General features: G+C 43.5%; 1 protein-coding gene across 3 annotated transcripts in view; it reads right to left on the minus strand.

Annotated features, from left to right (window-relative positions):
- Nucleotides 1-16,144, minus strand: part of LOC119464488 (carboxypeptidase B-like) — a 27,417-nt gene continuing 11,273 nt past the window's right edge. For all 3 annotated transcript variants that reach the window (XM_049668752.1, XM_049668740.1, XM_037725487.2), the window contains 10 exons: nucleotides 15,685-15,760; nucleotides 12,019-12,156; nucleotides 10,911-11,019; nucleotides 9,306-9,404; nucleotides 8,179-8,277; nucleotides 7,046-7,156; nucleotides 6,440-6,539; nucleotides 2,374-2,576; nucleotides 1,638-1,722; nucleotides 1-189 (listed from right to left, as the gene is read on the minus strand). In XM_049668752.1, the coding sequence (XP_049524709.1) occupies nucleotides 23-189; nucleotides 1,638-1,722; nucleotides 2,374-2,576; nucleotides 6,440-6,539; nucleotides 7,046-7,156; nucleotides 8,179-8,277; nucleotides 9,306-9,404; nucleotides 10,911-11,019; nucleotides 12,019-12,068 (1,023 nt within the window). In that variant the 5' untranslated portion in view covers nucleotides 12,069-12,156; nucleotides 15,685-15,760 and the 3' untranslated portion in view covers nucleotides 1-22. The remainder of the gene's footprint in view (nucleotides 190-1,637; nucleotides 1,723-2,373; nucleotides 2,577-6,439; nucleotides 6,540-7,045; nucleotides 7,157-8,178; nucleotides 8,278-9,305; nucleotides 9,405-10,910; nucleotides 11,020-12,018; nucleotides 12,157-15,684; nucleotides 15,761-16,144) is intronic.

Genomic DNA, 16,144 nt, shown 5'->3' on the forward strand with positions numbered 1-16,144 from the left:
TGACTTGCAATTTGCTTTATTGTTATTGAATGGCGGCTACCACGCCAACCCATGCTTGCTTCGGGACGTCGATGACGTTGCTTTGGTTTAGAAAAAATCCGTTCTTCTCTGAAGAAATCTCAATGGTGAAGCTCATTCGGATGCCCTTCTTGACATACATCCAGTCGATCGCAGTGCCCGGAGCGATATCTGCATTCATAAAAAAAAAAAAAAAAAAAAAACTTTCATAAACTTTCCGTTACCCTTGCGGCGAAGTCATAGACATCGCCTCAAGCAACCGCCTCAAGATTTGAGAAAAGCTGCCGAGGGCCTTTCAAGGAAACCAGCGTATACAAGTGAATGGGCTCTTGCGCCATTAGGAAAGTGTTAACATATGAAGGAAAGGACAATAAAGGAGAAGTATACTGGCATCAGACGTGTCTTTAGAAGCTAGAAGCACATTACATTTCGTGCAAGAGAGAGCAAGGTAGTTTAATTTACACATGAGCTGAATGTTCCAGTCATTCGTCAACTGCCACGCCGAATCAGGTAAGCACAGTACGGACTCGTTGAAGTTACATGAATAGTTTGGAAAGCGTACACAACTTCATGTCGAGTTCTCTCATCTTTTCACGACAAAATGATAAACAGACACTTTGGCGCGAACGAAGACGATACCTGCATATTTTAATTACCTTTACTGTTATAAACAAACAGGTTTGCGTGACATTGGACTTAGTTTTGTATACATAAAATTGCGAAGTGACATCCACAGGGTGTTTTTTTTTTATCTGCACTAAATTATTTTAAAACATGTCTGTGGCAGATAGTACAATGCTAACCCTTGATCTAAATTACTCGATGCGGCGGCCATTACATCTACGAGAAATCAAAATACTTAATTCAATAATTAACATAATTACGCTAAATAACTTTTTATATAATTACCTCATAGTGCGTATTTTAGTCTTCGAATTATAGCCGTTGAGTTCGCAAGGCGTATCCACTTCGTACGAATTCTCAGGACTGCATCAGTTTCGAGATATTAATTTTCAAAGTGCCCGACGAAATGCATTGGTGTTCCAGTTACTTCTGTGCTTCAATGCATAAAACAACGTTTTGTTTAAAAAAGTAAATGGAACGCCCATGCATTTCGTCGGGCACTTTGAAAATTAATATCTCGAAACTGATGCAGTCCTGAGAATTCGTACGAAGTGGATACGCCTTGCGAACTCAACGGCTATAATTCGAAGACTAAAATACGCACTATGAGGTAATTATATAAAAAGTTATTTAGCGTAATTATGTTAATTATTGAATTAAGTATTTTGATTTCTCGTAGTTTTAATGGCCGCCGTATCGAGTAATTTAGATCAATGGTTGGAATTGTGCTACCTGATACAGGCAATTATTAAAAATGTGGTGCAGCTTAAAAAAAAAAAAAAAACGAAAGAAAGAAAAAAAAAAAAAAAACACCCTCTATACTATAAAACTAAGACGCATACCCGTTTACTACATCCGCGTGCGGCGGTCGCAACCGTCGAAACCAACATATTTTTATCCTTATAGTTTTCTGCTGTGAAGCTGTATTTACCACGAAAATGCGCCACGATGCGCTATAGGTGATGAATCCGCGACCTTTGATCGTGTGTACTCACAAAGTAAGGAAGATATGGATCCGGCTTTGTAGACGGTGCCGCTAACCTCCTGTATTGCAGAGACTGCTCGATTTGCCCGCGCCATCTGAAAGGACATACGGAGCAAGAGGATATTGAAGAGGGACGTTGTGAGCAGTGCTGCAGGATTGCACCAAAACACGTGTGCAAAAGAGATTTACGCCAACAATCCTGAGATTCAACACAGTTCATATTAAAGACGTTCCGTAAATAAACTTATGAGTAACAGATTTGCAAAGTTAACATTTCAAAACAGGAACTGATCCCGGTTTTTAATCGGATTCGTGGGATACTTTCATAACAAGTCGCAATCAAGAGGTAGGACAAGAAACATTTGTGAGAAAAGTAGGTAACGCAGAGCAGAATTAAACACCAGAAGTTCCCCGCGAATTCCCGTTTGTTGGGTCCCCGCTATTCTCAGTCAGTTTTCAAGCATCCATCCGTCCATCCGTACAAATTAACGACCCAATAATGAGAACAGAAATAAAAAAAAGTAAGTTGGGCGAGTCATGAACCATCGCGGTACGAAACAGCGTCCGTCGGCTGTCTACGTATACGAGTGATAACCGACGGTGTGCTCCAGTCGCTTCGAAACCAAGGCATAGAGAGCACGCCGCACCTTTTCGCTCGCCGGGCACGCGCTATTTTATACTGCCGCACTACACGCGGGGCGGCGCTGAGGCCACCCCAACAAGGACAGGTGGCGGCCAGCGCGTACCAGTTCGTCGTAGTCCGGCGGCCTCTCGGAGCGGAAGCCGTACGGGATCAGCCAGAGGTCTCCAAAAGCGTGGAAGCTGAAGTAGAAGGCTATCCTGTTGCGGAATTCAGTCACGTATTCCCGGAAGGCGTGCGACTCCGGCTCCGAGAAGGGCGCCTTGCCACAGAAGGTCTCCTTGCAGGGATCCGCCTCGTCGGGCGTGCCTGCACATACGCACCACGTGTGTACGCGTGCACACGGCAGCGACGCGAAAGCCGCACGCGCTGGCTTCGGCTTTGTGCCCAGCGGCTACGTCCCGTCACGAGAGAGCTCGGTAATTGCGAGAGAGACACCATGGCCTTATCGGCGTTCCTTCAAAGATGAGTGCTATGTGTAACAGTCGAGATTAGAAAGAAGGGGTTAGTCATGTGTAAGCGCGGCAGTCAATCGCCCTTCTCGGAAAGAGTATTTCACCCCGTAACGCCCAAACACAGTTCCACATCTAGGGAAATCGGGACAACTTGTTCACGGCTATTTCTGGCCATGCAGCAATTAAAAAGAAAAACAAAGAAATGTTATTTCAGTCATAACTTGATTAATATAGCAATAATTTATTTACTCGTTTGTTGAAGACCACAGCTGGGGGAAGGGGCGGGGGGAGAGGACCTCCAGCATATCAAAACCGCCACTAAGTGCTTTGCGTTAAGCTTCCCGAGCCTAAATCGGCATTCCGAGGCGTCAAAATCAGCGTAGGATATATGATACGTTCGGTGTTACCGAGTTGATCTCAAAGATTAACAGTAGATGCAGGCGCTGACGGGTGGTCTTACTTTTGTTTTCTGTTCTGTTGCTACTTTTTCGTGCGATATATATATCATAGCAAGCCAAATAGACATCAAGGACAACATGGGGTAAATTACTGGTACTTGCTAATTGCATTAAAGAAATAATTTCTTTAATTCAATAAGTAAGTACTAGTAATTTCCCTTATGTTGTCCTTTGTGTCTATGTTTGTTGGCTTCCTATGATCTGATTAATAAAATCGGTACCCTCCGTTCCCTTTCTTCTCGTTCATCATCATCAGCCTATATTTACGTCCACTGCAGGACGAAGGTCTCTCCCTGCGATGTCTAATTACCCCTGTTTTGTGCTAGCTGATTCCAACTTGCACCTGCAAATTTCCGAACTTTATCACCCCACCTAGTTTTCTGCCATCTTCGACTGTGCTTCCCTTTTCTTGGTATCCATTCCGTAACTCTAATGGTCCACCGGTTATCCATCCTACGCATTACATGGCCTGTCCAGCTCCATTTCTTTCTCTTAATGTCGACTAGAATATCGGCTATCCCCGTTTGCTCTCTGATCCACACTGCTCTCTTCTTGTCTCTTAACGTTAGGCCTAACGTCTTTCGTTACATCGCTCTTTGTGCGGTCCTTAACTTGTTCTCGAGCTTCTTTGTTAACCTTCAAGTTTCTGCCCCATATGTTAGCACCGGTAGAATGCAATGATTGTACACTTTTCTTTTCAACAACAGTGGTAAGCTCCCAGTCAGGATTTGGCGATGCCTGTCGTATGCACTTCAACCCAATTTTATTCTTGTGTAAATTTCCTTCTCATGATCAGGGCCCCCTGTGAGTAATTGACCTAGATAAATGTACTCCGGTACAGACTCTAGAGGCTGACTGGCGATCCTGAATTCTTGTTTCCTTGCCAGGCTATTGAACATTGCCTTTGTCTTCTGTATATTAATCTTCAACCCCACTCTTACACTTTCTCGGTTAACGTCCTTAATCATTTGCTGTAATTCGTCCCCATTGTTGCTGAATAGGACAATGTCATCTGCAAACCGATGGTTTCTGAGATATTCGCCGTTGATCCTCACTCCTAAGCCTTCCCAGTCTAAGAGCTTGAATACTTCTAAGCATGCAGTGAATAGCATTGGAGAGATTGTGTCTCCTTGCCTGACCCCCTTCTTGATAGGCAACTTTCTACTTTTCTTGTGGAGAACCAAGGTAGCTGTGGAATCTTCGTAGGTATTTGCGAAGATATTCACGTATGCCTGCTGTACTCCTTGATTACGCAATGCCTCTGACTGCTGGTATCTCTACTGAATCAAATGCCTTTTCATTATCTATGAAAGCCATATAGAGAGGTTGATTGTACCCCGCAGATTTCTCGATTACCTGATTGATGACATGGGTGTGATCCATTGTAGAGTATCCCTTCCTGAAGCTAGCCTGTTCTCTTGGTTGATTTAAGTGAAGTGTTGCCCTGATTCTATTGGAAATTATCTTGGTGAATATTTTATATTGGGAATATTTTATACAGTACTTCTCGTTCATATATAAATATAACTGTGTATATATACCGGGTGTTCCAGTTAACTTGGACCAAGATTTAAAAAAAAGACCAAGAGCTCTAGAGATATCGTACCGACTGCATAGTAGCGACAGCCGTGTGTACTTACAGCAAGTATTTTTTTTTCATCACGAAGTGTTAACTAATTATTTGCTTTTAATTAGTGAACTATTTTATTATTGCTTGAATCGCAAACATGTAAATTCCAAATGTAGGGCACCTCAAAAGCCTCCGAATGAAGAATTTATTTCGTGCTGAAGTATGCCTGGTCCTTTTTCTAAGAAAAAAACAAAAGGCCCACGAAATACGCGAAATATGATCTACTCAAGCGCCTCCGAGCAAAATTTCAAGGATATACGGATGCATTCGTTTATCGCCGCATCGTACAAGGCTTCGTCATGTAGGATGGCTCGAGAGGTATCGCGACCTATAACTAGCGTGGTGCGATAAGCGTCAGATCTGCGCCGTCACAGTTTCCCGGCTTTAAAATTCCCCCCCCCCCCCCCTCCTTACGGCTCCGCTACCCTTATCAATGCGTCAACGGCGTGTTATCATGATGCCGCGAGCATCAAATAGCGTGAAGCCCTGTATCGAGCTGCCGCCGCTAGTAAAGCCGTGTATCCGTGGCTATTCGCTTGGGAGCGCTTGAGTAGCGGCGCGCGAGCGCGCATCTATTTGATATTTCGCGTATTTCGCGGGCTTTTGTTTTTTCTTAGAAAAAAAACAACCAGGCACACTTCAGCACGAAATAAATGCTTGATTCGGAGGTTTTTTTGAGGTGCCTTACAACTTTGTAATTTACATGTTTGCGATTCAAGCAATAATTAAAAAGTTCACTAATTAAAAACAATTAATTAATACTTCATGATGAAAGAAATACTGGCTGTAAGTACACACGACTGTCACTACTATGCAGTCGGTACGATTTCTCTAGAGCTCTTGGTCTTTTTTTTTTTAAATATTGGTCCAAGTTAACCGGGGCACCCGGTATATATATATGGAATAAACCGTCAGTTGGTATAGTGCGCGCAGTGGCTTGAGTCTTTTTTAAATTAGATGCAAATTCTTATAGCAGAATTTAAGTTAATAAATATAGCACAGACAACCACAGAATGAAATTAACTCACGATATTGTATATCCCAAAAAACGTTACGTACGGAGAAAAGCGTTCACGCTTTAACACCGAAGATACTCTCCTTCCATTAGAAGGTGGCATCTTTTGTTGCTTATTATTACTAGCGACGATTTTCGCTGATCTTAAAGTAATCAGCGGTATACTTTCTCACTCATGTTTGTCCGGGTGCACTTCAGCGATATATCACTGACTAATATAGTATTACTCACTCATATATATCCTATGTATCATTCAATCAGTGGTGTATCACTGATACATCACTTCCATTACATTGAGAAACAAGCAAGGAAACTGGCGTCTAATTAAATAACAAGAATTCGTTACAAATTATTGCTTGGTGCGCTGTGATTACAGAGGTTAATTGTTCATTTGTAGCAGCCCACATAAACAAAGCAGAACAACGCTTTTTTTTTTGCGTGTGTGTGTGTGGGGGAGGGGAGATAGATGTTAATTGCTACGATGAGTCTGGAAATGAGCAAGAAAAGATAACAAGCTGGCTTTGCGGCCACTTATAGTTTTCGTTACATATCCCGCATGCTTTAAACCTGAGCCCTGAGAACGGAAAGAAGACAAAAATGATTTAAAAACTTACTGCAGAACGACACATCGAAATTACGGTTGAGGTCGGTACCGTAACACTTCGTGCCATTGGACAAGTACTGAACCGATCGATTCTTCCTCCACATCCTGTTCTGCATGGCAGAAGAAAAGGTAACCAGGTTTGCACACTTTGTTTATTTTCCTATTCAAGAGAATGCTCACGTTTCATAGTTATAATATACTTAACAAGCTTCAAAGCTGCGACCCGAAGCTCAGCATTATCTGACAAAATTTCTTTCCACCGAAGGTAGCTTTAATTACTAGCTTACTGGTCGTTGGAAGCAATACTAATGTGCTCTCGCGGATGATACTGTAAAACAAAGGTCAGTGGCACATGCAAATATACCTGCAATGGTATTTGGATGACAACACTCGGTAGGAGAAATGAAGAAATAAAATGTCACAGACTATAGAACAATAAACCCGCTATCGCTAGGAAAAGCGATAGGAGCCCTCCACTACGGTGTGCCTCATAATCAGAACTGGTCTTGGCACGTAAAACCCCAAAAAGAAGAAGAAAGTATAGTATACGAAACTCGTACTATGATCCGTGAAAGAAAACTTTACGGCATGTTTACGATCGGCAAAGTTTACACACCGATTTCCTAGAGAACTCGTATCCGTCAGGATTGAGGCAGGGAATCACTCGCCACTCGTAGTCGAATATTTCGGAGACGTCTGAGGTTCGCTCCTGATGGCGGCTGACAAGCTGCAACCAAAAAGAAGTTCTTTGCTAATGATAACCTTCCAGGCATCTCTTGTTTCAGAAGGGTTCGTTGTGTAATCAGTGAGAACAAGCTTCTCCTATTGCTTGGTTTGAAACGTTGTAAGTTTTCCTTGACTCGGAGACTTTTGACATAAAACGGATGTGCGTTAGGGGGGTGCCTGTTAAATTTGTGGAAGTTCCATGTTGCTTCGGAAAGCCATCCTGAGTGAACTCTTCTGAACGTGTACTTTTATTCATGATGGATCGACTAATGATCTTTCTATCTACCCAAAGGTATTATTCTGCAACTGGCGACTGATCGAATCTTTCTCACTGTGGCAGATTTGTGCAGGTGTCACACGACAGCCTCGGCGGATCATGAGCGGCATCGCCTGCCTAGCGCATTAGTTTACAGTTACTTATTGGTTGCATGGTATGTGTTTGAAAAAAAAATACCTTCTTGCAGTATTAAGGATTTTACATTGGCTCGAAAAGAGTTCATTGCGTTCAGCGGAGTCCGTCGACTGCGGATTCATCGCTACGAGAACGGCATTAGAGACAAAGAGAGGAAAATTTTGAACCATTTCTGTTTTTTTTTTTTCTTTCCAACCAAACTGTTATTTTTTCTTTCTTCAGATTGCTTGATATAAAAACGAAGGGATACAAGAGCAGTAGAGCCATGCTTGGACATGTCGCTCTTCACCGTACCCAAAAGTCACGTAACCGTTTGCCGCGACCGCCGCTATAGCCTACACCTCCCATGCAACAGAAGGTATGCGCGCTTAGATTGTTATGTCACCTAGTAAGCCAAGGCCGACGCTATGGCTGGAAACCGCGCTTTAGAAATGAGGTGGTCAGGGTAAGGACGCCGACATGCCCCATTGAAATGAATGTATACTGTCGACCTTCCTGCGTGACGTCACGGCTCAAAGTGCGTGCATGGTCTGGGTTGTGAAGGAGGTGTTGCACCATGCAGTTCGCACGGAAAACAAACAGGCCCGACCACCAGAGAGCAGCACACTCGCCTCGTTGACGATGTACATGCAAGCGGAGATGGTGATCCACTCCCTGGCATGAACACCGCAGTCGATCAGAATAACGGGAAGGTCACTTTCGCTGGCTACCTTTAGAGGAATGAAAGAAAACATAAGAAGCAGTTGGCTATCACATATATAAAGCGGCAAGACATGAGATACAATTCAATAGGCGTACAACGCCTGATATGAATTGTTCGACATGTTTTTTGTAGGATATTCGAACGAAAAAAAAAAAAAAAAAAACATGGCTCTAATAATTTCATTAAAAGTACAAGAAAGAAGTTACAATTTTTACAAAAGATGCATGCGACGCTGGGCTAGTTCGTTGAATATGACTTTTGACGGTAAAATAGCGCAGGAAGCGAAGACTGAAAGAGGAAAGAACACACAGTGCTTGGTGGTATGTGTTCCTTCCTCTGTCAATCTTCGTTGCCTGCGCTGTCTTACCTTCAAAATTCACAAAAGAAGCTTCACAAAGAATTTCACAAAGAGAAGCTTCAAAGTGCTTACATCAAGCCTTCTCATCGCTAGCAACGTAAACTGGTAATTTGGTGGCATATTTATCGCATCGGGTCGACGTGTATGCATTCCTTTAGTTGGGCTCATGATCTACAGATATCGCTTATACCTTTTCGATTAGTGCATGCAGTCGTCGTGCCTCGAAATTTGAGTGATTTACCATCATTTGTCTGTTTTTCTTCTTTTCCTTCCCCCTTTCAAATCTTATAAGCCACCTCTCACGCAATAAAGCTTTCAGTTGGTAGTCAGCGAAGCATCATGTGTCCTCTTGTTCTGTATACCGTGTTTGTAGAGCTGTGTGCTCCCTAACACATTCAAGTTGCAAAACTCCTACAAACACTGCCACATTTATCAGCCACATAATTGCGCTCAAAGTTTCAGTCACCGAAAGCGCTAAAACAAACAAACAAAAAAAGCACGTTAAAATCACCGATAAACAGACTCTCTTTTTTTTTTTTTTTTCTTTTTTTTCTTTTTTAGGTATACTACCGATGCTTCGGCCATGTATCAACATGTGCATAGACAACATGCTGCGCCCATTTTTCGTAGCGGTGGCGGAGACAACAGCCCTGAGATCTCCGAAAAGAGGTGCCTACCTTCACAGCGATGATGTCGTTGTCATCGTGAGTTTGCCCAATAACTTGCGTTTCAAGAAAGCTGTGGACTTTTGCAAATCCCAGCAACGCCTTCGTTACCTGACGAAGCCAACGAAAGTAGCAAGAAAAAAAAAAAAAAAAGGTGTCATGGGCAAAAAAAAAAAAAAAAAAAAAAGGGGGGGGGGGGGGCAAAGCAACATTCGAAACAGACCTTGTAACAAGAGAGTGTGTAAAAGTAAATGAATACATGCTTTACAAACGAACAACTAGGTCACGTCGCACTTGCACGTACTTATATTCCGGCATGCTCTGCGGTGCGCAAGGTTTTTGACAAGCTGGTAAGTGGTAGCAGTTCACCTAGCGCAAGCGAACATTTTGTTTGTTGCAGTTTTCCTTGTTTATTTATTTACTCCCATTCGAAGAATTCAATCACGACGGATAGGAAACAAATCGGACCGCAATGCCTCTGTTCCTCTGACGCGCGCATTAACGTCCTAAAACAGATGAACAGCTGAGCGAAGGAAATGTTTTCTCGCGTAGGAGAGCGAACTCCAGCGCACGCTATCGTAAATATTGCACTCTTCGTAGAAAAATAAAAATGCGATATAAAAGTTGGTACCTTATGGTACCCAGTTACGAAGGCAGCAACACGTGCAAATTGTATTTTATACGGGAGCAATTTAACGTTGCAACTTTTTCTTGCGCTTATTTTCTTCTGACGCTTGTGCAAGGCTGCATACGGGTGACTGAGTAAAAATGTTCACCATGCGAAAAAAAAAAAAAAAGGGGGGGGGGGGGGGGGACTTCGGCTTACGGCACACTGCACTTGCAGTTGTGCCGAAATCCAAAGTGTGAACAGGATTTTTGTATAATGGGGCCTAATTTTCCTATATAGTTGCATATGAGAAGACAGTTTAAAAAAAAAAAGTGAATGGGCCGCTCTACCAAGAGGCTGTTTTTTTTTTTTTTTTCACGTTCATTATACTCTTCACTCTTGCAATTATAATATCATACGTGCACTGAGTACGCACCGTCGGAATTAAAACACAGAGATTCGTTGTAGGTGGCCGGACCATGAATGCGTGTGGGACGTGTAGATTTGCTCAGCAAATGTATAGCAGGCTGCTTAGCTCGTTGGACTATATAGCGTGTCTGGAAATGTATAGCGCGGCTCGCCGCGGTATAGCTCCGTAGCTATGGCGCTGCGCTGCTAAGCACGAGGTCGCTGGTTCGATTCCGGCCGCGGCGGCCGCTTTGCGATGGTGGCGGATTAGAAAAACGCTCTTGTACCGTGCATTGGATGCCCTTTAGAACCCCCCAGGTGGTCAAAATAAATCTGTAGTACACCACTAGGACACGCCTCATCATCAAATCGTGATTTTGGCACATGAAACCATATAATTTAATACATTTTTTTATGTACCGCGAACCGATGTGAAACGCGAAAAGACGCGGATATGGCGCTTGTGGTGACCTTTTTGCCCGCGTCTATTTGCTCTGACTCGAAAAAAAAAGAAGAAAAAAAAAATCGCGGCAGTACCTCGTACGAAAACCACGTCAGCGTGCATGTAAATTGTAACAGCAACGTGGCCGTTGTCGACTCACAGACTTGTAGCTGTAATAGCGCGCGTAGTCGAGAAGATCCGAAGAAGTTTCCCCTCTGGTAGCGCTCGCATCGTCGGGGGCGATGAGGCGCTTCTCTTCGTTCACCAGACTGCGAAGGAAATACGGGTCTGTGCTCAGGCCTGTAGGAGTGTAGTGCCTATAGGCGGATCACTGGCCGCAGTGAACCACAACATTAGAAATCGCCAAATCGTTACTGCAAACAGACGTTATGAACTACGCCGGACCGTGTCCGTCCGTTATCTCAGGAAAGGCACAACGTCACGAAAATGACATATCGCCAGCAGGTGTGCCTGGGATCGAAACAACCGACACACAGATTCAAGTCACGCGCTGTAATCACTACGCCACAACCGCACTGCGCAAGCGACGAGAGATACCGGCGTCGGCGCTGGCGAATGCTGACGGCTTTGCGTATGGTATACAGTCATACCACAGGGTTGATTGAGACGCGGTCCCTGCAACGTTGGTGGGAATCTCTATAAACGCATTGAGGTGTCGGAGGCACAGACGATTGTGTCGGCTGTAATCGAGTACAGGGCTTTTTTTTTTTTTTTTCTTCGACTGATTGCTTTTGAGTAGTTGCTGAAAGTTGATGAAAAAGGCCATGAAGGTGGTGGCATTTAAGGGCATTCGCGTACGAACCTCGCACGTATATTTTATCTTGAAGTCTGTGGACAGCATTGTACGCGCGAGCTTCCAAAGGCCGGAAACGGGGAAATACCGTCGCTACTTTATGCACCCACTGCAAGGTGGCACAAGCTTGGTTGGAGCTTGGACACAACACCGTGCATGTTAAAATTTGGCTATTAGTACTACCGAAAGTAATTTAAATTGCCCCGTACTGAACTTTTATCTTTAATTTTGTGTGGTATAACGAACAACTGATTGCTTTCTATAGGGGGTAACTCCATATTTAGCCACGGCTATAAGATTCTGTCGATCGTTAACTTTCCATGTCACAAATTTTAGCAGCACACTACAACAAAACGGATGAAGGTGAGCAGTCTTTGAAACAGTTGCGAGCTTTCAAGGTCCTGGAGATACAAGAAAAGAAAGAAAAACGAAAGTTAAAAATCTCGTTACTAACCTCTGCAAGTTGTCCGAGTTGACGTGATACTGTATGCCAGCCGACTCCATAACATCCACGATTTCGTTGATGCTCTCCGGGGGCACTCTCACCGAGTCCAGTGTGACCCTCTTTGATTGCGTGGCTCCAAAAGTCTAGCTGTTTTCCAAGGAAACGGATATTGTACTTACACGAGCGCTGATAAGCACAATTAAAGCAGTACACGACGTTCTTTAAGCCACATTTCTTTTGTCCTTCGAAACTCTATTCACTAGTAAAGATTGCTAATGCACAAGTGGTCAGACAGAATCACGTAGCGTGAATACCGTGACGAATATAAATTTTTCAGCGAAGCGGTCAGGGCGACTATAGAAGAGCTAGGAAAACGTAATATGCGTGTATTCCCTCACTAGGTCATGCACCGAATATACACTTTGAGGGAAAGGGAAAGATGTTAGGGGTTACGTGCGGGCTCCGGCTGAAATGTGTGGGTTATTCGGAAGCTACATAAAAATTACTATACACTATTGTTCTCTACCCGCTTAGAGGCGTTATACGAAACACAAAGCGTCCCCAGTGCTCTGGGATAACAATTAAAAATGCCAGCAATGTTATATTTTTAGAGAATTGGTGGCCATCTTATGGGTGGTGTGCACTGAAAGCTTGAAGAGTGCAGGTTATTTAGGAACTTTGGAAATAATTACAACATCCTAATATTCTTCCTATTTAGGGGCGTTAATACAGAACGTCTACTTAGTTTGTCTGGTTTACGGGGAGAACAAAACTCGGCACCAAGATTCAATCTATGAAGATGGGGGCATGTAGCGGGTGATGCACGATAAAAGTTTAAACTGTCTAAGGTTAATTACAGCCTTTGTAGAATATTACTTAAGCAACCGTCCCAGAGGGAGGTGGGTAGAGAATATAAGGGTGTTTTACGAACCGCGTACGAAGTTTACCCGATGTCCTGACCGAACTGAACGGGACACAGAGCTTTACGTTTAGAGGGAATAGGAGGAATCTTACGGGTGATGTGCGGACAAAGTTTCATGAGCCTCAATTAATTACAATACAGGCTTAGCGAAAAATTTCTCCGGCAAATGCTTGAAAGCGTTATATGACAGTTATCCGCAATGTTTCCCAATGTCCCGAGATAACTCTAGATGAGCTCGAGTTCACATTTGGTGAATATGAGGGGCCTGTTAGGGTCAATGTGAGGCGAAACTTTAATGTTGCTGTATTAATTACGAACTTTGCCGATAATTACCAAATTATCGTTACCTCCTATTTTTCATGCGTAATACGACGCACTTGGTTAAGTTTCCCCGGTGTCCTCAGTAAACTGATCAATGCACCTTGCGTATATCTGGTGGAAATAGTGGGCAAGTTATGAGTAATGTGTAGGCAAAGTTTAAGTTCTGTCGGTTAATTACGGTCTTTGCAGTAAATTATTCATGCAAGCGCTCCAAGACGTTTTAAGTGCGTTCTACGCGTATATACGAATCGCTTAGAATTTATCCCGCTTGCATTGGGAGAACTAGTGTAACTGGCACCGTGTTCAAATTTAGTTCATATGGGGGAAACATTGTGACTGATGTAGTGCATGCAAAGTATAATGTGTGTGGGCGAATTATACCCTTTGCAGTAAATTAATTTATTCAAGTGCCCGCATCCTGGGGAAACTGTACATGTCACCGAGTTCACATTTGCTGGATATGACGAGTGTGTTAGAGGGAATGTGTAGCGAAAGTTTAATGCTTCATTGTTAAATAGTGGATTCAGATAATTACTCACACTCCTCTTCCATATTTCAGACATTATACGAAGCACATATATTGTTTGTCTATACTGCCTAGGTGGACTTACAGTGGCACCGACTTTACATTTGGGGGAAATTGGGGGCACATAACGACTGATTGTGCGTAGAAAACTTTAATGCGTTTGGGTTAATTACGACGTAATACACGCGTTATACGGATGTTTTCCCGGTGTCATGAGATAAAGAAATGAAGACGCCTAGTTTAAGTTTGCTCGAAATTTGGTGCATATGTTATGAGTCATGTGAATTATTCAAATATATATGTGAACAAACTTGCTGGAAGTCAGTAGTAGCCTTCTGGTATACTCTTATGGCATTTTTCGTTGCTCTTAATTAAGAGGGCGTGGCACAAGTACCATGACAATTTTTTTGCATGCATTTTAGCAATCTTGGGCCGCCCTATATTTCATTTTCACGAACAGAATTTATTTTTCGTAAAGCTTAATGCAACACTCGTAAAATTATAGAACGAGTCTAAATTTGCAACCTTTACTAAAATTCCGGAGAGTTGGCAGGTATGATGGCATTTTTCATTCCGACGTCACGCTTTGTGTGAGTTTCAGTGCCTCTACAGGCATGATGTGTTATAGATCATCAAACGCCGATTCAGGTTCCATATGTGATGCAGGCTCAAGTTCCGTTAAAATTGCCATTGCGGAAAGAAACAAAGTAGGAGGGAGCATTAGGTCACGCAGCCAGCCTGCGCTCCGTGAAGTCATCCCCTTCGCTGTTTCCTCCCTAAAGAATTCGGCCTATAACACGTGATCCTGCGCGCGGCGGACTCAGCGCTTGGTTCCCGGTAGGCTTTAATCGAAGCGCATTTGTTCGGGGTAGCTCTGCCAACCGCTCTGTGCACATCTTCATTTTGTCGTCACCGTTCCAACGTGCGATCGTGCTGTGATACGTTGCTGTCGCGCCCGTTCTCATTTCGGGAAGAGCGTGCGCTGAGCGCGGCTAGTGCACGCAGCGGTGGAAGACACTAAGGCTGTGTTTCAATTCTTTCCATCATCGTAGACAGTCTACTTTGACGTCTACGAAGACAGCGAAGACACCTTCGAGGACAATAATGGAACGCGTTTCGAGCCGTCTGGAAGACGCTTCTGCGACGTGACGCCACCTCGCGGCGACAAAAAGAAAGTTGAGAAAAGCACACGTTAGTTCTGTATTTTAAGTATTTTCGCCTGCGAACCTATGAAAAACATGATGTGACTTACATTAAGGGTATTGAAAAGCGTGTCTACGTTTTTGTGTGCGCAGACAACCTTCCCGTCGAATTTCTAAGCGCCCTGCTCAGTCGCCATCTTGTTTAGACAGGAAAGTGGCCTGCATCGTTCTTGACTTCGATGTTGTCTTCGCGATGCTGTCTACTTTGACATCTTCGTGAGAATTGGTACGAGACTTAAGATGGCCGCCGTCCACTTAGCTGTCTATTTAGCCGTCTAAGGCGAGTATTGGAACACACCCTAAAACTTACCGCGACAAGTTCACGTGCTGGGCCGACTTTATTGGCTTCAAATTTGCTACGTAATGCCACCTCCTAGTTATTTCCTTCCTCCGTGAAAATTGCACACTGCAAGGTCGGAATCGTGTAACGATCCTATTGAAGTTCTATATTTCTTCTCGCTCTTATATACCGGCCCAAGTGGTGCTCAGCCTGCGTTTTCAAAAGAAACGACCGGTCCGTGGCGGTGGGTTGATAAGAATGAAACAGAATCATTGCGAAAAGAATCGTTACATTATACTGGCCTAGTCGCGGTTGCTTTTTGTTTCATTGTGTCCATTGGTGATCACCTCTTCGTAGCTCGGCAACAAGAAACGAAAGCATCACATCTTTAAGCAGCAATGCTGAGCAATGATACGGCCCTTACGTCGAGATTATCTTTCACATCGAGTAGCGTCTTCAGATGTGCTTGGCTGTCGATCCTTACTGACAGGAGGTGGTGCCTGCATGCAAAATAACACAATCAGCACGAACGTGAATACGAAAGAAAATATGCCACATAGACAGAAAGAGAAAAGAAATACCTAAGTGAAATATCACGTAACATTGAATAGATGGTAAATATAGTCGATGTCCCTCCCATCTGTTGACTGTGTTTGAAAAGTGAAACATTGGCCACTTTTAATATTTTGCCAAGGAAATAGCCTACTAGCTTATCTGGCTACTAGAGTAAACGAGGTTAACATTTTAACTGTTCGCCCGACATACATGGCGAGGCTTCAAGAAGGGCTCATATTTCACTGCCTGCTTGAACTATAAAGGAGTATCAAAAAATGCACGAAAGCGAGTATTCTGGTGTTGCAGTTCATTTCCACCAGCATTCCAGC

Source organism: Dermacentor silvarum, chromosome 1, assembly GCF_013339745.2.
Source record: "Dermacentor silvarum isolate Dsil-2018 chromosome 1, BIME_Dsil_1.4, whole genome shotgun sequence".
NCBI lineage: Eukaryota > Metazoa > Arthropoda > Arachnida > Ixodida > Ixodidae > Dermacentor > Dermacentor silvarum.